The 20,193-nt window shown below is 39.9% G+C and overlaps 1 protein-coding gene across 3 annotated transcripts in view; it reads right to left on the bottom strand.

The window, feature by feature from the left end:
* Window positions 1-1,095: 1,095 nt before the first annotated feature.
* Window positions 1,096-20,193, bottom strand: part of zgc:162952 (PKc_LIMK_like_unk domain-containing protein) — a 48,600-nt gene continuing 29,502 nt past the window's right edge. For all 3 annotated transcript variants that reach the window (XM_061766392.1, XM_061766391.1, XM_061766393.1), the window contains 8 exons: window positions 14,761-14,951; window positions 14,112-14,233; window positions 11,849-11,897; window positions 8,149-8,298; window positions 4,000-4,173; window positions 3,397-3,480; window positions 2,866-2,952; window positions 1,096-2,232 (listed from right to left, as the gene is read on the bottom strand). In XM_061766392.1, coding sequence (XP_061622376.1) covers window positions 2,128-2,232; window positions 2,866-2,952; window positions 3,397-3,480; window positions 4,000-4,173; window positions 8,149-8,298; window positions 11,849-11,897; window positions 14,112-14,233; window positions 14,761-14,951 — 962 coding nt within the window. In that variant the 3' untranslated portion in view covers window positions 1,096-2,127. The remainder of the gene's footprint in view (window positions 2,233-2,865; window positions 2,953-3,396; window positions 3,481-3,999; window positions 4,174-8,148; window positions 8,299-11,848; window positions 11,898-14,111; window positions 14,234-14,760; window positions 14,952-20,193) is intronic.

Below are 20,193 nucleotides of genomic sequence, written 5' to 3'. Positions count from 1 at the left end.
TTTACTTTTGTGTTACGTCCTTAATCCAAAATTGAATAAATAATGCACAGCACACCATTTTGACAATATGAGAAATGTTTACATTTTTGTACATTTAGTAAAAATAAAGTATTACATTTACAGTGGGTACGGAAAGTATTCTGACCCCCTTACATTTTTCACTCTTTGTTATATTGCAGCCATTTGCTAAAATCATTTAAGTTAAATTTACGCTACATCCGTAAGTGCAACTTGAAACTACTATGCAAATGTCTTTTTCCATGGACGCCCCTACTTATTTCAGCAAGACAATGCCAAAACCACATTCTGCACGTGTTACATCAGCGTGGCTTTGTAGTAAAAGAGTTTGGGTACTAGACTCGCCTGCAGTCCAGACATGTCTCCCATTGAAAATGTGTGGCGCATTATGAAGTGTAAAGTACGACAATGGCGACCCCGGACTGTTGAACAGCTGAAGCTGTACATCAAGCTAGAATGGCAAAGAATTCCACCTACAAAGCTTCAACAATTAGTGTCCTCCGTTCCCAAACGTTTATTGAATGTTGTTAAAAGAAAAGGTGATGGAACACAGTGGTAAACATGACCCTGTCCCAGCTTTTTTTGGAACGTGTTTCAGCCATAAAATTAATGTTAATGATTATTTGCTAAGCGGCACTGGTTAGACGAGCGTCTGCCTCACAGTTCTGAGGACCGGGGTTCTCCGGGCAATCAGGTTTCCTCCCACATGCATGCTAGGTTAATTGATGACTCTAGGCACGGTGGTCAACTGGTTGCCACGTCTGCCTCACAGTTCTGTGGTCCCGGGTAAAAATCCAGTCTCACCTGGGTGGAACTTGCATGTTCTCCCTGTGTCTGCATGGGTTTTCTTCCAGTACTCTAGTTTCTTCCCAAATTCCCCAAAAATGCATGGTAGGTTTATTAAAGACTAAATTGGCCGTAGGTGTGAATGTGAGTTTGTTTATATGTGTGCCCTGTGATTGTCTGGTGATCAGTACAGGGTGTTCCTGACCTCTGGCCCGGAGTCAGCTGGAATGGATCACCAGCACCAGGATGAGTGGTGCGGAAAATGGATGGATGGAAACAATCACAGTCCTATTTGTATTAAATGGGAATAAAACTTTATTTTTGTTTTTAAATTTATAATACAAAAAAAGAAAGGCCCATTAGTTTGGAACATGAAAACTGTATTAGCAACCAGGGAAAAAAAGCACTTTGAATACAGATTAATATGTACATCCTAGCAAGACATCTTTCAATGTTGACGTCTTTCTCTATAAAAATAGTACCCAAAATACCATCATCTGCCCTTTTAAAGCCAAAGTAATGTTGTCATCCTGAGACCCATAAAACATCTATTTAAACTCCAGTTTGTAATACAGCACATTATTAATTTCTTCATAATTTGTACTTATGTTGACTTTCTGAAACATCTCTTTGAATTCCATTAAAAAAAAAACAACAACAAACTTCTTCTCTTCAAATAGCCGACACCTTTGTGAATCTTTCATTGCATTATATTTATTGTGGAGAAGAGCATTTGACCTTGCCGCCAGTGTTGTCTCATTATTTCAAGAGCCAGACGATGAAGTCCGCAAAGACAAATGTGTGATCTGTTCTGCTCCTGATTTAAGAGCCTTGCCTTTTTGTATTCAAAGGCCATTCTGAGTGCAGTCCTCTTGTCATGATTTCTGATGACAGTAGAAGGCAAACAACTCAGCTGTCAATCCTAACCTGAATTAAAAACCAAGGGACGAGAAGATATACTGTAGTGAAAGAGGAAGAAACTACATCAATAGACGTGACTGTCTGATTGGTTGCGAGCCAAACCCTTGGTCAAGAACAAAGGAAAGAGCATGTCACCATTTGGTCTAATTAGACGTAAAAAAAACAAAAAAAAGAAACCGACCACGCCATGTACAGTATACACCTCTTTGAGTCTGACCTATTTAGAGTGTATAAATGCAAGTGTCCACAACAAGTCATCATATTCTCCCCTGAAATTAATATCAACTATATTTGCACCGACTCAGTTGAGCAGTCTTGTCGCAGAGTGGGTGAAATACGATTATCTCTCAATCGGGTTGCTGTTGTTCTTCCGGTGCCTCCAGTCATTCATCCCTCGGCGACTCAGGTTAAGGCCAGTTCCGATTTCGTCGGTGGTTCCAGACTCTCTGCAAATTCTCCCAACTCATCTAACAGCTCTGTGAATGCTGGACGTCTGAAGGACTCAACCTAAAGGACAAAGAAACAACATTGACCAAATGGTACACGTTTTATAAGAGACAATCTGTCAGAGTGGTATGAAATTTACGATGCATTTATCATAACACACTGCACCATCTTGAGAGCAGCTTCTAATGTTTTGGTTAACTCATTTAGCTACAGGAGAGAGGCCACAATAATAATAATTAAAAAAAAATATTGGTTGACATTTTTAGATGCGCTGTATATCATACGTGAACAGCAGTGTGGGTTCTAATTCTGCTTCAAACTAATAATAACAATCATACAATCATCAACAAAATGTGTGTGGGGAGGGGTTTGGTCATGTTTGGGGGATTTTGAGGACACCCCATTCCCCCCAATAATCAACACAGCGATTCCAAGAGGAAAGTCCATCTGGTGCTTGGGGTCTAATAATAATGCTACATGTCGAAGCACTGTCAATGTACCCTTGAGCAAAGCACCAAACCTCTAAGCTGTTCAGCAGTGCAAGGGCTTCTCAGTCCTGCCGGAATGCAAATTCATTGTTTCTTTCTAGTGGTGAGGACGTTAGCAATGTTGATACTGTGAATCGGATGACTGAAATTCTTTCCGTGATGCAGGCCAACGTTGCCAAGTTGCATGTGCAAAAGAGATGCCTACCATACAGCAGTTGGCTGCCAGTTCCAAGAGACGCTGAGGACAGTCGGTCACCATCTCCTTGAATGCATTCTCATCCAACCCGTAGTCCTAAAATATGTAGATAACAACTATACAATAATTGCGTTTTACAAGGTTTTGACAGTCTAACGGATTCCAGAAAGTTCACCAGCCCCAAATTGTAGCATCTAATGGCAGCCGCTACACGAGGCCGCGACAATATTAAAAGGTCTGCCTTTACAAAGATAACAATGTCAGACATAATCTCAGTTTTGCTTGACAGTCAGAGCAGTCAGTATACAAGGACTGTATAATAAACAACGTGTTAAAAAAAAACAAAAAAACAGTTTTGGTATATTTACATTTTATAAAAGCAACACCGGAATGTCAATATACATTGTACCAACATCTCTTGTAAACTCTAAAAATCCTACAATTATGTTAAGCAATACAAACAAGACATCTTTTAGTGTGCTCTTTTTCTGCCTTTGTCTATACAAATACGAATGACTGACACGAATAAATCAGCTCCACCTGTGTTCTAGGCAGTATCTCAGGGTCGGCAGGGATCCTGGCCAGGATTTCACAAAGCACAATTCCAAAGGAGAAAACATCCACCTAAGAGGGTAACATGCAAAACACATATCTGTTATATGGAACATATCGCTGGCCTCGGGCAGAATCCTCGTACCTCCAAAACCATCACTTTTGATGAGACAAAAAAAACAACAACAAAAAACAAACAAACATCATGTTTGTTGAACCAGTAACATTGCATTGTCAAAGAGCGCAAGCCATTTCCAACACTTGAGATTGGTCCATAATTTATAAAAATAACGCATACTGACCAATAGAATAGATTTCTGAAAATATGCAATTTACCAAATTTTGACATAGGAGACGACGCACATCAATTAGTGTGATAAGTTCCTGTGTTGTATTGAGTAGCCTACGAGTAGAGAAATATACAGTAACTTTCAAACATTGTTTTTCACACCTGCAGATAAACACCTGTAAGTATTTAGCTCATGATTACTTATGAAGGGTATTCTTGGAATAAAGTATATCTTCAAGAATAGGAATAAATACTTATTTCATACATGATTCTGGCCAGGTCAAACAGAGTTTGTGTCGTACCTTGCGGTCGTACGGCTCCCCACGGAGCATCTCTGGGGCCATCCAAAAAGCAGAGCCAACCAATGAGAGCTTCCTGCCTGGGTCTTTTACTGGCAGTTCCACCACCTCCCTCGCAAGACCAAAGTCTGTCACTAGGGCCTCCCGACCTCGTGATGTCATTCGGATGAGACAATTCTGCAGAGAAACAGAGATATGACATTCTAACAGTAGAGGGCAGAGTGAGGCAGGTACAGCATTTGCAAAAAATACCTTCCGCCATTCTGTATAACTAATCTTTCAATTACTCCTGATCATACATTCAGTGTTCCCTGGAATAAAGTCAACACTTTTTTTCTTTTTGCCATCCAAATAACTTCTGTCACTTCATTGATCACTAGTCTCTGATGTCGGCACGTTTCCTGTGCACTAAATAATTCACCTGCACCATGTGTGGAGAGGCTCAAAAAGAAAACAAAGACCGCCTGTGTGGTACAAAGCACCCAACGTTACATCAAATGCGGAACATTCTGACTGATATATTGTTTTGCTTTGCATATGAAAATGCTTCCTGCTCACACATTCAGTTAACAGCTTAATGTGCGAGGAGAGGCAGATGCAGCACCAAATTCTGGGCGCCCCCATACATAAGCCTCCTGATGGGCCACCCCACCTAAAACCCACCCCGCTGCACCCCATACGTACACCGTTGAAAAAGCGTAAAATAGCCCATTTAAACATCACATTTTCATCTCAGCTAATAAGAAATATTGTGCCATTTTTTTTCTACCAAAGAGTCAAGGTTTCAGTCCCACATTTCCTATTGATTTAATTGATTTCTGGACAAATTCTGGCCGATTTGTAACATAAAATCCTTAATTCTTACCCGATTCTTAGAAACTAGGGCTTTTGAATATTTTTAGTAACATACCTATCACATTCATTATGTCTTCTTCTTATGTTCAATTTTAGAGTTGTTTTCAGACAGATTTTTTTTTCAGTTTTCTGAAGTGTCAGTTTAGCCAGGTAAGAAAACACCCCCCCCCCCACACACCCAAAAAAAAAAAACATTTGTCTAAACACAAGAAATCTAAAACCTATTGTCATATAACTATTATAATTTCCTTCCTCCAGGTTACTTGATTTAAAGAAAAAAGTGCCCTGTGATTGGTTATATCTATTTTCTAGAGGAAGTAACAACACTTTTTCTGGGGATGCAGGGAATATACAAATTAGGGAGCGACTAGTCCAGAATGTAGCCAGCCTCTCGCCCAAAATCAGCTAGGATAGACTCAGCCATGACCCTAATGTGGACAAGTGGTATAAAAAATTTAATATAATAATAATAATAAAATGGATGGGTGGGTGGATGGATGGTTGAAACTGAAAAGTGGATCAGTTTATTCCAAAGAATTGGAAGTATACCATATACCACACTGTCTATTGAGTTTAGTTAACATTTCCCTCTCCATAAAGAAAACTTGGAACACATGTTTCAATGTCACACACGTATACTGAATAAAATTAACTTCAAGTATTTATTGTAAAATGTAGATCTATCAAAAGAATCTGTCTACAGTACATGTAATATCTTTGAATATGTATAGATGTTGCATCTCAGCATCTGGATATCATTTATTCCAGAGGTGTTCTAGGCTCTGTAGCCATTTTAAGTGGCTCTTGGGAAAAATGTCAATTACAGACTTTCCTTCTAAATTTAGCCTGACTTCTCTGCCAAGTAAAGCGAAAGTATGGGAAACCAAAGTGGAAAAGACGTTAAAGTATGACGATTTAGAGGTAGGAAAGCGTAAGTAAGCACTAATTTAAGGGTCTCAACCTCAATCTTGGAACGTTAACTCGCACAGTGAATGAGGCATTGTTCTGGCTAAGGAATGTAATTTTCCATTTTTTTAAAAAACATTGGTATCACTCACTTAACAGGATTTGTGGTGGGTGCCTTAATCTCACATTAATAGTTAGTTTTTACCCAAACCCAAATGACATTGACAGATCCCCCATACTCTTAACATGCTTGTAACTTGATCACTCCAAGCTAAAGCATGTCAAAATAAATCAACACTGAATTAATTTTCTGATATTGTTTTAATGTGCGTACTGCGAAACAGTCCAGTCGGGTAAAGTTAGGCAATGACCCGCACACAGAACTGCAGAGAAAGATGCTCGCTTTGTGTGGACGTTGGCTTGAACCTCTGAACGCACATTAGTACACTAACAGGCACAACTTCAATTTTCAATCAAACATGTCAGGCGGATTTGAGTGCTAATTAGTCCCAATCTCACTTGTGGTTTTTCATGTACTACTTATTTATGTATTTTGTTATAGCCTATTCCAGTCACTCAATTTAATTGTTCATTTTGAATCAAGATATATAAATCAAATCAGGCCCCTGAGTCAAATCAGATTTGTGGTAAAATCACACCAGGAAGGAACCTCTGTTTTTCACAAATACTGCTTGTGATTGAACAGCTCAAATTCAAAATTTGATTGATTCGAAAATCATTAGAAGATTACAAAAGAGGGTCCTAACAAATAATAAACAGACAACTGATGCACTCATTTATTTTTTTTATTTTTTTAAATTCACTCTGATAAATTCATGGATTTGATAACATAAGTTTTGAACTTTTATCATGTTAAAAAAAAAAAAAAAAACGTGTGGCGTACAAAAGTATTCAGCCTCCTTTCACCGATACTGTACCTCTAGGAAACAAAAAACCCTTGAGGAACACACAAGACAGGTCAGGGATAAAGTTGTGGAAAAGTTTAAAACATGGTTAGGTTAAATAAAAGTATCCCAAGCTCTGAATATCTCACAAAGCACTATTTAATCCATCCCTAAAAGGAATCCCAGCACCCCTAAACCTCTGATCCAAGAATCAAAAAGAAGATGAAGAAGAAAGAACACCCTGCATCATATTCATTTTACCTCACTAGTATGCACCATTTTAAGTTGTTGGACAACTTCTCATGGGTTTATGTTGGAAAAATGTGGATTTGGGTTATAATCACCCCATAGTTACAATGCACATAAACGAATATGTTTAACTCATTCACTGCCATTGACGGCTGTTGAATTCAAATATCCATCTTAACATGGAGGCCTGGGAGTGTTAGTGGGAAGTCAAATGACTGAATAATCCAATCAGCCTCCATTAAAGATTTACATCATACTTGGATGAGCAGTATGTGACGCAGGACGTCACCTTTTACCTCAAAAAATAAAGTGAAATGTGGCATGACCAAAAGAGTAGGCGAGGGGTGATGTACATGCTGTTCTTAAACAAATACACGTGTATGTGAGAGTGGCCAACAACATTTATGAGCAAGTTATTACCATGACAAAGTAATGATATTTTTTGAGTGTCTGCCTCACAGTTCTGGGGACCGGGGTTCAATCCCCGGCCCCGCCTGTGTGGAGTTTGCATGTTCTCCCCCGTGCCTGAGTGGGTTTTCTCCGGGCACTCCGGTTTCCTCCCACATTCCAAAAATATGCATGGTAGTTTAATTGAAGACACTAAATTGCCCGTAGGTGTGAATGTGAGTGCAAATGGTTGTTTGTTTATATGTGCCCTGCGACTGGCTGGCAACCAGGTCAGGGTGTACCCCGCTTCCTGCCCGATGATAGCTGGGATGGGCTCCAGCACTCCTGCGACCCTTGTGAGGTTAAGCGGCTCAGAAAATGGATGGTTGGATGAATTAATGGTATGAAACTTTCAACAGGCAGAAATGTTAACCTGCCCAATTTGGTGTATTTTATATTTAGAGTTCAGCAAATATATGCATCCTAAATTACCACAGAGAACATAATATTCAACCAGCAATACAGGAAGATAATTGCGTTATCTTGAAGCGCAACATGCTTGACGTTAGCTTTGTCATCATGTTAGATGATCAAATTGTTCACAATCTGCAATGTCAATTACAGCATGTCCCATAATTCAGTGTGCCAAAGGCTTGACCAAATGATTGTTGTATTGCATTCTGTTTTGTCCAACATGAGCACTCCAAGGTGTTTATAAAGAATAGTGGTGTTGTTGGTCTTTCCAGTAATGTGATAGATTTGAGATGTTGAGCTGTGACACACAACCAGCTACTTAATCTCCACTATAGGGATAATGACAGGTGGTGGAAACTAAATAAGATTGTCTTACTTTTGAGTTGAGATCTCTGTGGTAAATATTCTTGTAGTGCAGGTAGATCATTCCTCTGCTGATATCACAGGCAAGGTCCACCTTCTCTTTCCAGCCCAGGGCAACATCTTTTCTGGCCAGGAGCTCCTCGAGACAGCCACCATTCACGTACTAATACAGGTCAGAAATGCAGTTTTGTCACTGTGTCATTGAAGTATTACAGCCCCAATTCCAATGAAGTTGGGACGTTGTGTTAAACATAAATAAAAACAGAACACAATTATTTGCAAATCATGTTCAACCTATATTTAATTGAATACACTACCCAGACAAGATATTTAATGTTCAAACTGATAAAATTTATTGTTTATAGCAAATAATCATTAACTTAGAATTTTATGGCTGCAACACGTTCCAAAAAAGCTGGGACATGTGGCAAAAAAGACTGAGAAAGTTGAGGAATGCTCATCAAACACCTGTTTGGACATCCCACAGGTGAACAGGCTAATTGGGAACTGGTGGGTGCCATGATTGGGTATAAAAGGAGCTTCCCTGAATTCCTCGGTCATTCACAAGCAAAGATGGGGCGAGGTTCACCTCTGTGTGAACAAGTGCGTGAGAAAATAGTCGAACAGTTTAAGGACAATGTTCCTCAACGTACAATTGCAAGGAATTTAGGGATTTCATCATCTCCGGTCCATAATATCATCAAAAGGTTCAGAGAATCTGGAGAAATCACTGCATGTAAGCGGCAAGGCCGAAAACCAACATTGAATGCCCGTGACCTTCGATCCCTCAGGCGGCACTGCATCAAAAAACGACATCAATGTGTAAAGGATATCACCACATGGGCTCAGGATCACTTCAGAAAACCAATGTCAGTAAACACAGTAAGGCGCTACATCCGTAAGTGCAACTTAAGACTCTACTATGCAAAGCAAAATTATAATTTTATCACCATTTATCAACAACACCCAGAAACGCCGCTGGCTTCTCTGGGCCCGAGCTCATCTAAGATGGACTGATGCAAAGTGGAAAAGTGTTCTGTGGTCCGACGAGTCCACATTTCAAATTGTTTTTGGAAATTGTGGACGTCGTGTCCTCCGAGTCAAAGAGTAAAAGAACCATCCGGACTGTTATGGACACAAAGTTCAAAAGCAGGCATCTGTGATGGTATGGGGCTGTGTTAGTACCAATGGCGTGGGTAACTTACACATCTGTGAAGGCACCATTAATGCGGAAAGGTACATAGAGGTTTTGGAGAAACATATGTTGCCATCCAAGCAACGTCTTTTTCATAGACGCCCCTGCTTATTTATAGACAATGCCAAAACAGATTCTCCACGTGTTATAACAGCGTGACTTCGTAGTAAAAGAGTGCGGGTACTAGACTGGCCTGCCTGCAGTCCAGACTTGTCTCCCATTGAAAATGTGTGGCGCATTATGAAGCGTAAAATACGACAATGGCGACCCCGGACTGTTGAACAGCTGATGCTGTACATCAAGCAAGATTGGGAAAGAATTCCACCTACAACGCTTCAACAATTAGTGTCCTCAGTTCCCAAATGTTTATTGAATGTTGTTAAAGGATAAGGTGATGTAACACAGTGGTAAACATGACCCTGTCCCAGCTTTTTTGGAACATGTTGCAGCCATAAAATTCTAAGTTAATGATTATTTGCTAAAAACAATAAGGTGCATCATTTTGAACATTAAATAGCTTGTCTTTGTAGTGTATTCAATTAAATATAGGTCAAACATGATTTGCAAATCATTGTATTCTGTTTTTACTTATGTTTAACACAACGCCCCAACTTTATTGGAATTGGGGTTGTACATGACTTACAATGAACAAAAATACTATCCTTTTATTTTTGCTCCCATTATTTATGAGCTGAATTAAAATATCCAAGATTGTATATGAACACAAATCTGTCTAAATATATTCGGCAGCACTTCCCTTTGCAGACAATATCCATCAACCTTAGAGGTGCGGCATATCAAGACAGCGTCATTATTGCACAGGTCAGATTCAGAATCTGAATCATCTTCATTTCATCAAAAACACACAAGGAATTTGTCTCTGGTAGTTGGGAGCTGCTCTCGTACGACAACAGACAGTCAACTGACAGAGAATATTTTTGAGACATGAAAACAGTCACTGAGCAATAAAATGTTACCAGTAGTGTGGTAATGCAGATAAATATTTATTTTTTTGACAATTGTGCAAAATGATGCCGAGTCCTCGAGTAATTTAGAGAAGTTTGAAATGACTAATACAACAATATCTGGTGCAGTGACCATTGTGCAAATGGCGCAGACCCTTGAAGAAATCTTTGCAGTTTAAAGTGACTAGTAGTGCGATAATCTGGAACAATGTCAATTGTGCAAATGATGCAGATACTTCTCACAGCACATGAGTGGCCAGTATTGGTCAACAACAGATATGCAAGTAGTACAGAGTGGCGAGACTACTTCAGTGAGTGGACAAATAATGTATAATTGGCCCAACAGAGCTGTGACTACAATCTCAAGACAAAATTGGCAGCATGTTACAATGGAATTATTTAAGAAGTTAATGGGCAAGAGGGAAAAATCTGTTGGAATGTCTGCTAGTTTTAGTTTGCATTGATCAATAGCGCCTACATGAGGGAAAGAGCTAGGATGTGGATGGGCCCAAGAGGATTTTGCATGCTCTTGTCTTAGTTCTGGCAGGGTGCAAGTCCTCAAGGGTGGGTAGGTTGGAACCGACAATTTTTTCAGCAGTTTTGATTGTCCGTTGGAGTCGAAGTTTGTCCTTTTTTGTGGCAGCACCAAACCAGACTGTGATGGATGAACACAGGACTGATTCGATGACTGTTGTGTAGAACTGCCTCAACAGCTCCTGTGGCAGGCCGTGCTTCCTCAGAAGCCGCAGGAAGTACATCCTCTGCTGGGTATTTTTGAGGATGGAGTTGATATTGATCTCCCACTTGACGTCCTGAGAGACTGTAATTCCCAGGAACTTGAAGGTCTCGACGGTTGACACAGCGTGAGGGGCAGCTGTGGCGAAGGATGCCTCCTGAATTCCACGATCATCTCTGCAGTCTTGGACGTGTTCAGCTCCAGGTTGTGTCAGCCGCACCACATTTCCAGCCCCTCCACTTCCTGTCGATACGCAGACTCGTCACTGTCTTTGATGAGGACTATGACTGTGGTGTCGTCTGCAAACTTCAGGAGGTGGACAGCTGGGTGCGTTGAGGTCCAGTCGTTCGTGTAGAGTGTGTGCCTTAAGTTGTTTTAAAAGGCCACTCTAAAATGTGTAGTTTTACTGTTGGGTTTTGGGTGCTGGACTGCCCAATTAAAATGGTATTCACACCAGGTACTGAGTAGTTTTATGCATGTCAATTGTTATATGACTGTAGCTCATGCCAAGCCGCTTGAGTGATGTGTCCAGGTATTTAATAGTAAAAGCACTGTATCAACATTATCAAGAGGTGAGTTGAGCAATGGTCCAAAGACACTTATACTCTTCATTTTAGACCTGTATCTAGATGGAGCCTCTCACACCATCTCATGATCCTTTTCACAAGGTAACTAATGCCATCTTTTGCAGCCAAGGATGTCACCGCCAAGGTCCCTGCCTTTGGTTACCACTCAACTCACTGTTCTTGGCCAACAGGCCACTTGCCATCAAGCCCGCCCCAAGCCTATTGAGAAAGTAAAAAAACGTTTGACTCACCTCTAAAATTGGATAGAGTTTGTCTTCTTTAACACATATTCCCAGATATCTAGAAAAAGACAACATGCATATCATTGATTTTCTCTGCTTATGAAGTGTCTCGTAGAAGAAGTATGTTAGTAGTGCGCAGGGGTGCAACCAAAATGAATCCCTCCATCTAGGCAGTTTGGTGTTCTAAGGTCAGTGGCGCTGCAGCTGGACACAGTTACCAGTTACATTTGTATACTAATTTGAATTTTATTTGTGCCTGCAGGGAGGTGATCAAGAGGTCAAAATTACTGCAGTGTGTTCAGTGTAAAGGATTACATTTTCATTGAAGAAATCGTTTTCAACAGCTATTTTTTTTTTTTTTTTTTTACTTGTTCCTACAAATGACAAGGGTATTTTGTATTCATATTATTGAATGTATATTGTATTTGTTCCAGTTATCCACAGATAAACTGAAGTGTGACAACCTTTATCCCTGTGACTTTAACTCTGCCTGCTTCACACCTTTTGTAACTGCTAATGATGACAGAACAAAGGTCTGCTTTCATTTACTAAAAGGAGCAGCTACTAAAAAAAAGACGATGCTTCGACCACACCCACTACACCAGATGTATGTTTTAATGACAGAACTACTGCCAATTTGTGTGACTACAAAAGAATTAAGTTGTTTTTTTAATTAACTGTGCTGTTTTGTTCAAAATCAATGTTTCCATTGATTAATCACAATCCACTTCATGGATGATTTGAGACTACTGGACTGACTTGAATGGTTTACACAGGCCTATCCAAAACAAGTTAGCTTTTTTACCTGCCAGCGGAATATTCTAAAAATAACGTCCAATAACCCAGCATGATGCCTGTTCTTGTCTGCGTTGTACTTCTACCTTGTGACACTTGGGTGGCTCGAACAAAGCTGGAGAAATCATCCGAAGAGATGAATAGTCGGTCATCGCTTCACGAGTGTGAAACATAATACTGTATGTGTTACAACATGGAAGTATAAAGAAGTTCTGACCTTCCAAACAGGATGGGAAAAAGAGAACCACATAAGTCAAAAGGTGTCACTGATTTATTCAAGGCTGCTCTAGTTAAAGATCGGAATGTTTCGAAGACGCTATGAAAACAAACACAAATAGCCTACATGTCAAGGGGACGGGTGTAGGTTAAGTAGACAATTGCAAGACTGCTAACTAGCCTACTTGTTTGCTGTGCCCTCCTCCCCCCCCCAAAAAAAAGAAGCAATAACTGCCAGCCAAGTCTTATTGTCAGGGACGGTACAGAGAACCTTTCTCACAGGTCAAAGGTTGTCTTAGCACAGATGGACAGTAAATTGTATTTTTACTCCTTCATGGGAGAGCAGATGACATAGACACCACCATTTAAAAAATATTTTGTAAGAAGTTGCTTGTTTTGAGGAGTCTGAACAAAAACAATGGGGAAATTAGTATTAGTAATAGTCATGTGTAAATTAGCCCTAAAACTAACTAATCAAATGTGATGTCTTTTATAGGGACACTGTGTACAATTTTCAGTTGTTTACTGGCCAGAATCGATGTGTGCGTTTATATTATGACCTCTGCTAATACTCTGATACATTCTCGTAAGCGAAGAATTTTACACTTATTTATACATAATAGTGGTGACTTAGTAGGGGAGCGCCATGACAGTCTGCCATCTTGAAATTGAGGTTGCCAGCTTTCTCCTTGACAACTCAACACTGCCTAAATTAGCTTCAAGCTGACTTTTTTCATTTGGCTTTGTTCAACGGTGTTATTGTTCTTCGAGTTTTTTTTTTTTTTATATACGACGGCTACCGTTGTCGCACTGTGTTTGAAAAATTGTAGGTCTAGCGTGCACTATTCGTTTGAATGCGATACATAATTGAAATGCTAGATGGGAGTAATTCATACACAGTGTCAGTTTAACAAAACATTGGCAAAAAAATATATCTAATTTTTGTATTGGAATTCAGTGAAATTAATTGCTACCATTTACAACTAAAAGAATCAGCAATTGCAATAATTCAGTTACAGTAGCAAATAATGGGAATAGCGATCATCTGATCTGTTTCTGCTCTGCCTCAATGTAAGACTTATGAAACATATAATCAAGATCCAAATAATAAATCCATATGATCCAAATAATCAAGAAATCAAGAAAACATCAGTACACTAAACACTATTACATGATTTAATGTGCACCCTTGCCAAAGAACTGTATTGTATTGGAGGCGACACGTCTGCCAAAGTCAAGTGGGAGAGGGGATGACTGTTACCTGACAATATTGGGATGGGAGAGTTTCTGAAGAAGGCTGATTTCACGTACAATGCTGTCTTGGTCCACATCATTTTTGTATATCTTCACAACCATCACCTTCCGGCTAGTAGTGTGTATCACCTGAAAAAAGTGATGGTGATGCATTTTATTAGTACTGATAATGTTGGAGCAAGAATGATAAATAAGCTCTTAGATACCAATGACATCCATCCATTTTCCGAACCCCTTATCCTCACTAGGGTCGCGGGCCTGCTGGAGCCTATCCCAGCTGACTCTGAGCAAGAGGTGGGGTACACCCTGAACTGGTCGCCAGCCGATACTAATGAGAAGTAGGCATTTGTATGCATTGCAAAGTTCTTCTTATGTCACGGTCCTATCTTTGTGGATCGTTCAATCAAGCATTTACACCCTTTTAAATGGAAATCAGCTTTCTTGGTTGCCCTGCCACAGTACTACTTTCCCAATAGGCATTACATAATGTCTCGGCTGAGGGCGGTATTGTGCCCCCATAGTGTCCAAAGCTCGTGGGCCTATCATGGAATGGTAAAAATGTCCTAATTAATGGCTAGAACAAAGCATGCTTTGATGGCAGCTGACATGTAGGCTGGTACTTGGCAAAAAGTGGGGAAGGACACTTGAATGCATACCTTATAGACCTTGGAGAAGAAGCCACTCCCAATGAGCTCAGCAGTGAAGTTTTCCCAGAATTCCAGTTTGCGCACGGCGGTGCGGAGTTTCTGCCAACGGTCCACATGAAAGTACTTGTCTGAAGATTCACCACACAAGGTGGGACTTGTGGGCTCTGATACATCCACATCACACATACTGGAGATGCTGGCTGAGAGAGACAAAACATGTTAGGCTTGGAAAATGTTTACCATGTGCTGTAACGGTTTGTTGTAAAGTGAATATACACACAATTTAAAAGGAAAAGGATAGTGCCACTTATGATTGATTGATTTATTTGAACCATTTCCTATAGTTTTGTGACAAGTTTATAACAGCAGTTTTTTTCCCTTTTGGCTTTACCCTATGAGGGGTTGTTTCAGTGAACCATCCTCTTCCATTTCTCCCTGACCTCAGCATCTTCTGCACTGGATCCAGCTATCTGCAGGTCTTCCCTAATCAATCAATACATATTTTCCGCCGAACCTTGCGGCTCTATTTTTTTTCTACCGATCGATCCAGTGCCCCTCCTCTTCACATATCCAGACCATCTTAACTTGGCCTCACTAGCTTTTTCTCCAAACATTCCTGTCTGTGCTGCCCTTCTCATGAGCTCATTCTTCATGTGCACCAACTTCAACAGCTTTGTCCTCCCATTCTTAGTCAAAAGTGTATTTTTAATATATTTTGTTTTTATTCAACTATTACTTTGTACACATTGAATCTCCGCTATCGCAAATAGTGAAGATCCGAGAATAATTGGCACCCCATCTAAAAGGTTTATAGATGCCGTGAGATGGCGGCAAAGCACAACATTTGCCTAAGTGAAGCTCCTCAAGACACTTCCCTATAGTTCCTTGGCACAAATGTCACAAGATGGCGGCAAAGTCATAGTTGTATTGCTTTGGCTTGAGTAAAAAAAAAAAACTGCGTTTTTAGCAAATATTAGAATAATAATAAAAATAAATAAATAAATCTGTGTATATGTGAATTTGCAAATGCCGAACTGTGAATATGCAGAGGTTCACTGAGTTGAGTTGACAATAAAGAGTTTTGGAAGTACATTAATAAGTCTCTGCTGCTCAAGCTAATGTACACTTGGCTGGGGAAACGTTACGAAGCTTATTATCGTGAGTGGCACACAAACACACAATTAAAAAACACTGTATGTGTTTTGCAAATGCTGTTTTGAATGTGATATAGAGTACTTGTATGCGTATGTCCTATATTTGTATTTTAAGATAAGTCGTGTCTATGGTATCGACAGAAACACTTCTGCTTTGAGACACATTTCTTGACTCTTTATCCTCTTTAGTTAAAAATGATCTCGTGTAAACAGAGACTTTATGGTTAAATTTGCATGTCAAAGGTGCCACAGAATCTCGACACACGAAAGTACTGCTGCAGCCAACAATGTCCAGCTGCTTATCCTCGTTTCACAACCATTAATTTAAATTGTAGGCAAAATTCAATTGCTTTGTTGATCAATTGGTGATCAACATTAACAAACTAAATGAACGCTTTACACCTAGCTACAGAGAGTTAAAATCATAAAAGGCAACATGGTTTCGCTCCCCTTTTTACAGCTACAACTAATTGTACACTTATTGGAGGGTGTTCTTCAGTACTTTGCAGTGTCAGTGCAGACACCATAAGAATATGTTGGGGTTGGACATTAAGAACTGGCTCACAGTTTCTGTTCTAGTTCAAAGCAAAGGTGTTTAATGGGGTTGAGGTCAAGGCATTTCTTTGTGGACCCTGCAATGGAGCAGCCATGCTGGATCAAATAAAGTCCTTCCCCAATCTTTCAAATGTGTCAATATTCAAGCGTAATTTAAGGTGTCTAGCTGATGATTATATATATGGTTAGATGGTGTTTGTCATGGTTCGCAAACAGATATAAAACTAGAGAGTGACATTGAAAAGGGCAAATTATGCATTTCAATAAATAACTAAGAGCACCCTTCGATGAAAGAGAGGCTCATGAAAGGCACATCCATCCAACACAATGAACTCCAGAGATGAGGGAAATCACATTACGCTATCCAGCCTGAAACAAAGAGTGACTAATGTGAGGCCAAAAATAGAGGCTGGGCTAATGGATAACAGGATCGGTCACTGAACACACAAACCACCCTGGATTTTGATGTAATCTCATTTGAGCTCAGGGCTACATTAAATAGATGGATGTTGATGTAAATGTGTATCAGTGATAATTGTATCACCTCTCAACTGTATAAAATGGAATCATATAAGCCACAGGTGTCAAACTGGTGGCGCGGGGGCCAGATTCGGCCCGCCACATCATTTTATGTGGCCCGTGAAACCAAATCATGTGCATCCACTTCGTGTTTCTTGCTTAAATACCAAAATTGCAAATTGTCTGCACCTTTAAAAATATTGAGATATTTCAAGCATTTTGTTTGTTACTGGCTTCTGATTTTAAAAGTAGTTCTCCATCAATTTGTGTATATGTAATAATATGAGGCAATCATACATTCATATGGGTTCACAGCCATAAAGGCCCTCCAAGAGAAACCATAACTACGATGTGGTCCGCGACAAAAATGAGTTTAACACCCTTGATATAAGCGGTCCGGCCAAGTCACAACAATGCCTGAATAAAATGGTCAACTAAAGTTTGTATGACCAAATTACTACTTCATGCGCACAAAGTACAACTTTATGCACACAAAATAGTTACTGCATCCGCACAAAATATCCGTTGCTGGAGAGGGATGTAACAAAATCGTCGACGTACATTTTGGTAACAAGTGATTGTGTTTTCTGACATTAAGGGACCTTAAACCTTTTCTATTGAGAGGAAAACGCTTAATGTGCATAAAATCCAAAATATTGGGGCGATCATTCTAATATTTTCAGAGGTGGAAGTGGGCTTCAGTAGAGATGTCCACATACATTTTGGTGCCAATTGGTCGCAGTTTTCTGACATTAAGCAACGTATAGTTTTTTTTACGCTTACCTTAAGCGTTTAAGACTGTCCCATCCAGGCGTCTAAGTTGTACCTCCGCTCGTAAAGCAACCTGGCTCTCAACAGTCTATTTAAATATCTCTCGGTAATGAGGATTCCTTGCAATGCCACACTTCACTTTTTCTTTGTGGCTCATCTCCAGCCTAAAATAACATTTGATCACGCTATCCCTGTCCATTGTGGAGCTATAGCCTCACCTCTACCTTCAATTTCGAAAGAAGGTGCACTTGATTTGCTTACCCAACTGCCTAGTACGGAACGGCGGGTACTTCGTGCGCACGCTGTAAGTACTTCGTAGGCATGAACAACAACATCGTGCGCACGCAGTAACTACTTTGTGCGCACAATATAGTAGTTTGTATGCACAAAGTAATAGTTTGTGCGCAAAGCCTTTAAAGATTGGCATGTCCATCAATTGCATATATGAACAGTGGTTCTGGATGTTTTTTTTTTTGTGTTTTCTTTTTAAGCCAGAGTGTATTATTTCTCTCGATTTGATTTGGGAAAAGGACTATGCCACCCTGCAAAAGTAATTCACCCATGAATGGTGATAGGGCTTGTTCCATGTCTTCTTTTCCTTTCGGCTTGTTCCGTTAGGGGTCTCCACAGCGTGTCATATTTTTCCATGTAAGCCTATCTCCTGCATCCTCCTCTTGAACACCAACTGCCCTCATGTTGTCCCTCACGACATCCATCAACCTTCCCTTTGGTCTCCCTCTAGCTCTCTTGCCTGGCAGCTCCATCCTCATCATCCTTCTACCAATATACTCACTCTCTCTCCTCTGGATGTGTCCAAACCATCAAAGTCTGCTCTCCCTAATTTTGTGTCCAAAACATCTAACCTTGGCTCCCCCTCTGATGAGCTAATTTTAAATTTTATCCAACCTGGTCACTCCTAGAGCGAACTGCAACATCTTGTGCACTATACTCCCTTATTTTCTAAAAAGACATTGGAGGTGGAATATGATACCGCATTCCTCATAAAAGAAACATTTAGTTGTCATTTTTAAGAAAAAGGTCACTGCGGGCTCATAAGGATATTGTCTTGAACGACAACTAAAGTGGTTTACATTTGCTAGAATGGAATTTTGACCTGGTTCCGCCCCAGGAGTTGGTGTGACAACACTGAAGGTTGGACTCCTTTTTTTTCTTCCTCCCCACGAGAACTTTTGCAACAATGCCGGTGGAAAGCACACACTGACATGCTAACACAATTGGCAGGGGTTTTTCCTCACCAAGCAGTGTCCATTCAGTCCCACTTTTCATGCTGCGTTCTCATTCGGCTCTAAAACAATTGTCACACTTTCAGTTCCAGCACTGTCGGTTAGAGACACTTACAAGTGAAACATTATCATCTAGCTGTCGCAAACTATTCTACTGTAGCCATCTTTCATTCATTTCATTTTATTCATGTCTTTGTCTCGCAAAGCAGGAGGAGTAGTTCCAAAATAAATTCTACGTTTACAGGACTAATCGGAATTTTTTTCCCCCCCAATTTTATGAAGTTTAATGGTCCTATTAGAAAGATAGATACAGATACAGATCGATACGTACTCTTAATTCGAAACTGCTATACTAAAACGTAATGCTCATTGAATCAAATACTGCTGTTACATGACTAGGCTGAATTTTAGTATTGTAGACGCTGCAAAAGAAAACTCCAAACGTAATGGCTAAGCTATAATAAGTTTACCTAGCAGCTTTAATAACTAAAAAAAGCCAACAGTGCATTAACGTTCTACTGCTCCTCTCTTGATATTGTTGTCAGTTTCCAAAATGCTGCCATGTTTTCTTTTTTTTTTTTCACATAATCTTCTCATGTGTCAAGCAAAACAAAAATTAAACATAACTTTTCAGGACTTTAATGGTTTTACACTCATCATAATGACAGATTCTTTCTTTGTGTGTTATGCTTGTTACTCTCTTTGGCTGTATTTTTATGACACTCTACTGTTGGCTCTATCTGAGCCAGCTCACAAGACAGTGACCACAAACTGTGGAAAAACACATATCACACATTTGTGACATCATGGCGCAACTTTTGGAAGATTGTGTAGGCCCCATTTTGGGTTTACCACTAGTCTTGCATTTCAGGGACCATAATGATAATATCACAACTTCATTTAATGACAGTAGTTGCTCCATCTGACCGCTGCTTGTTTTTTTTGTTTTTTTTGACAGCGGCACAGCTTGTGAAGGTTGAACTAGCATGAGACCCATAATACAACACATGTCCACGCAATGGAGAAGATGATCACAACCAACTGAGAATTTAACCTTTGACAGACCATCACTACAACTATCTGAGGTGGCCATCATCATGCTGACGTCCAGCTTGTCGATGCAGAATGCTGCTCGCAGTAAAAGCCAGTTCACACTGATGCAGTAATTTTCACCCCTGGACGTAAGTTTTTCTAGAGCT

This window comes from Phyllopteryx taeniolatus, chromosome 3 (assembly GCF_024500385.1).
Source record: "Phyllopteryx taeniolatus isolate TA_2022b chromosome 3, UOR_Ptae_1.2, whole genome shotgun sequence".
In the NCBI taxonomy this organism is placed as follows: domain Eukaryota; kingdom Metazoa; phylum Chordata; class Actinopteri; order Syngnathiformes; family Syngnathidae; genus Phyllopteryx; species Phyllopteryx taeniolatus.
Note: the sequence above shows the minus strand (reverse complement) of the source record. Positions and strands in the feature narration are given on the sequence as shown.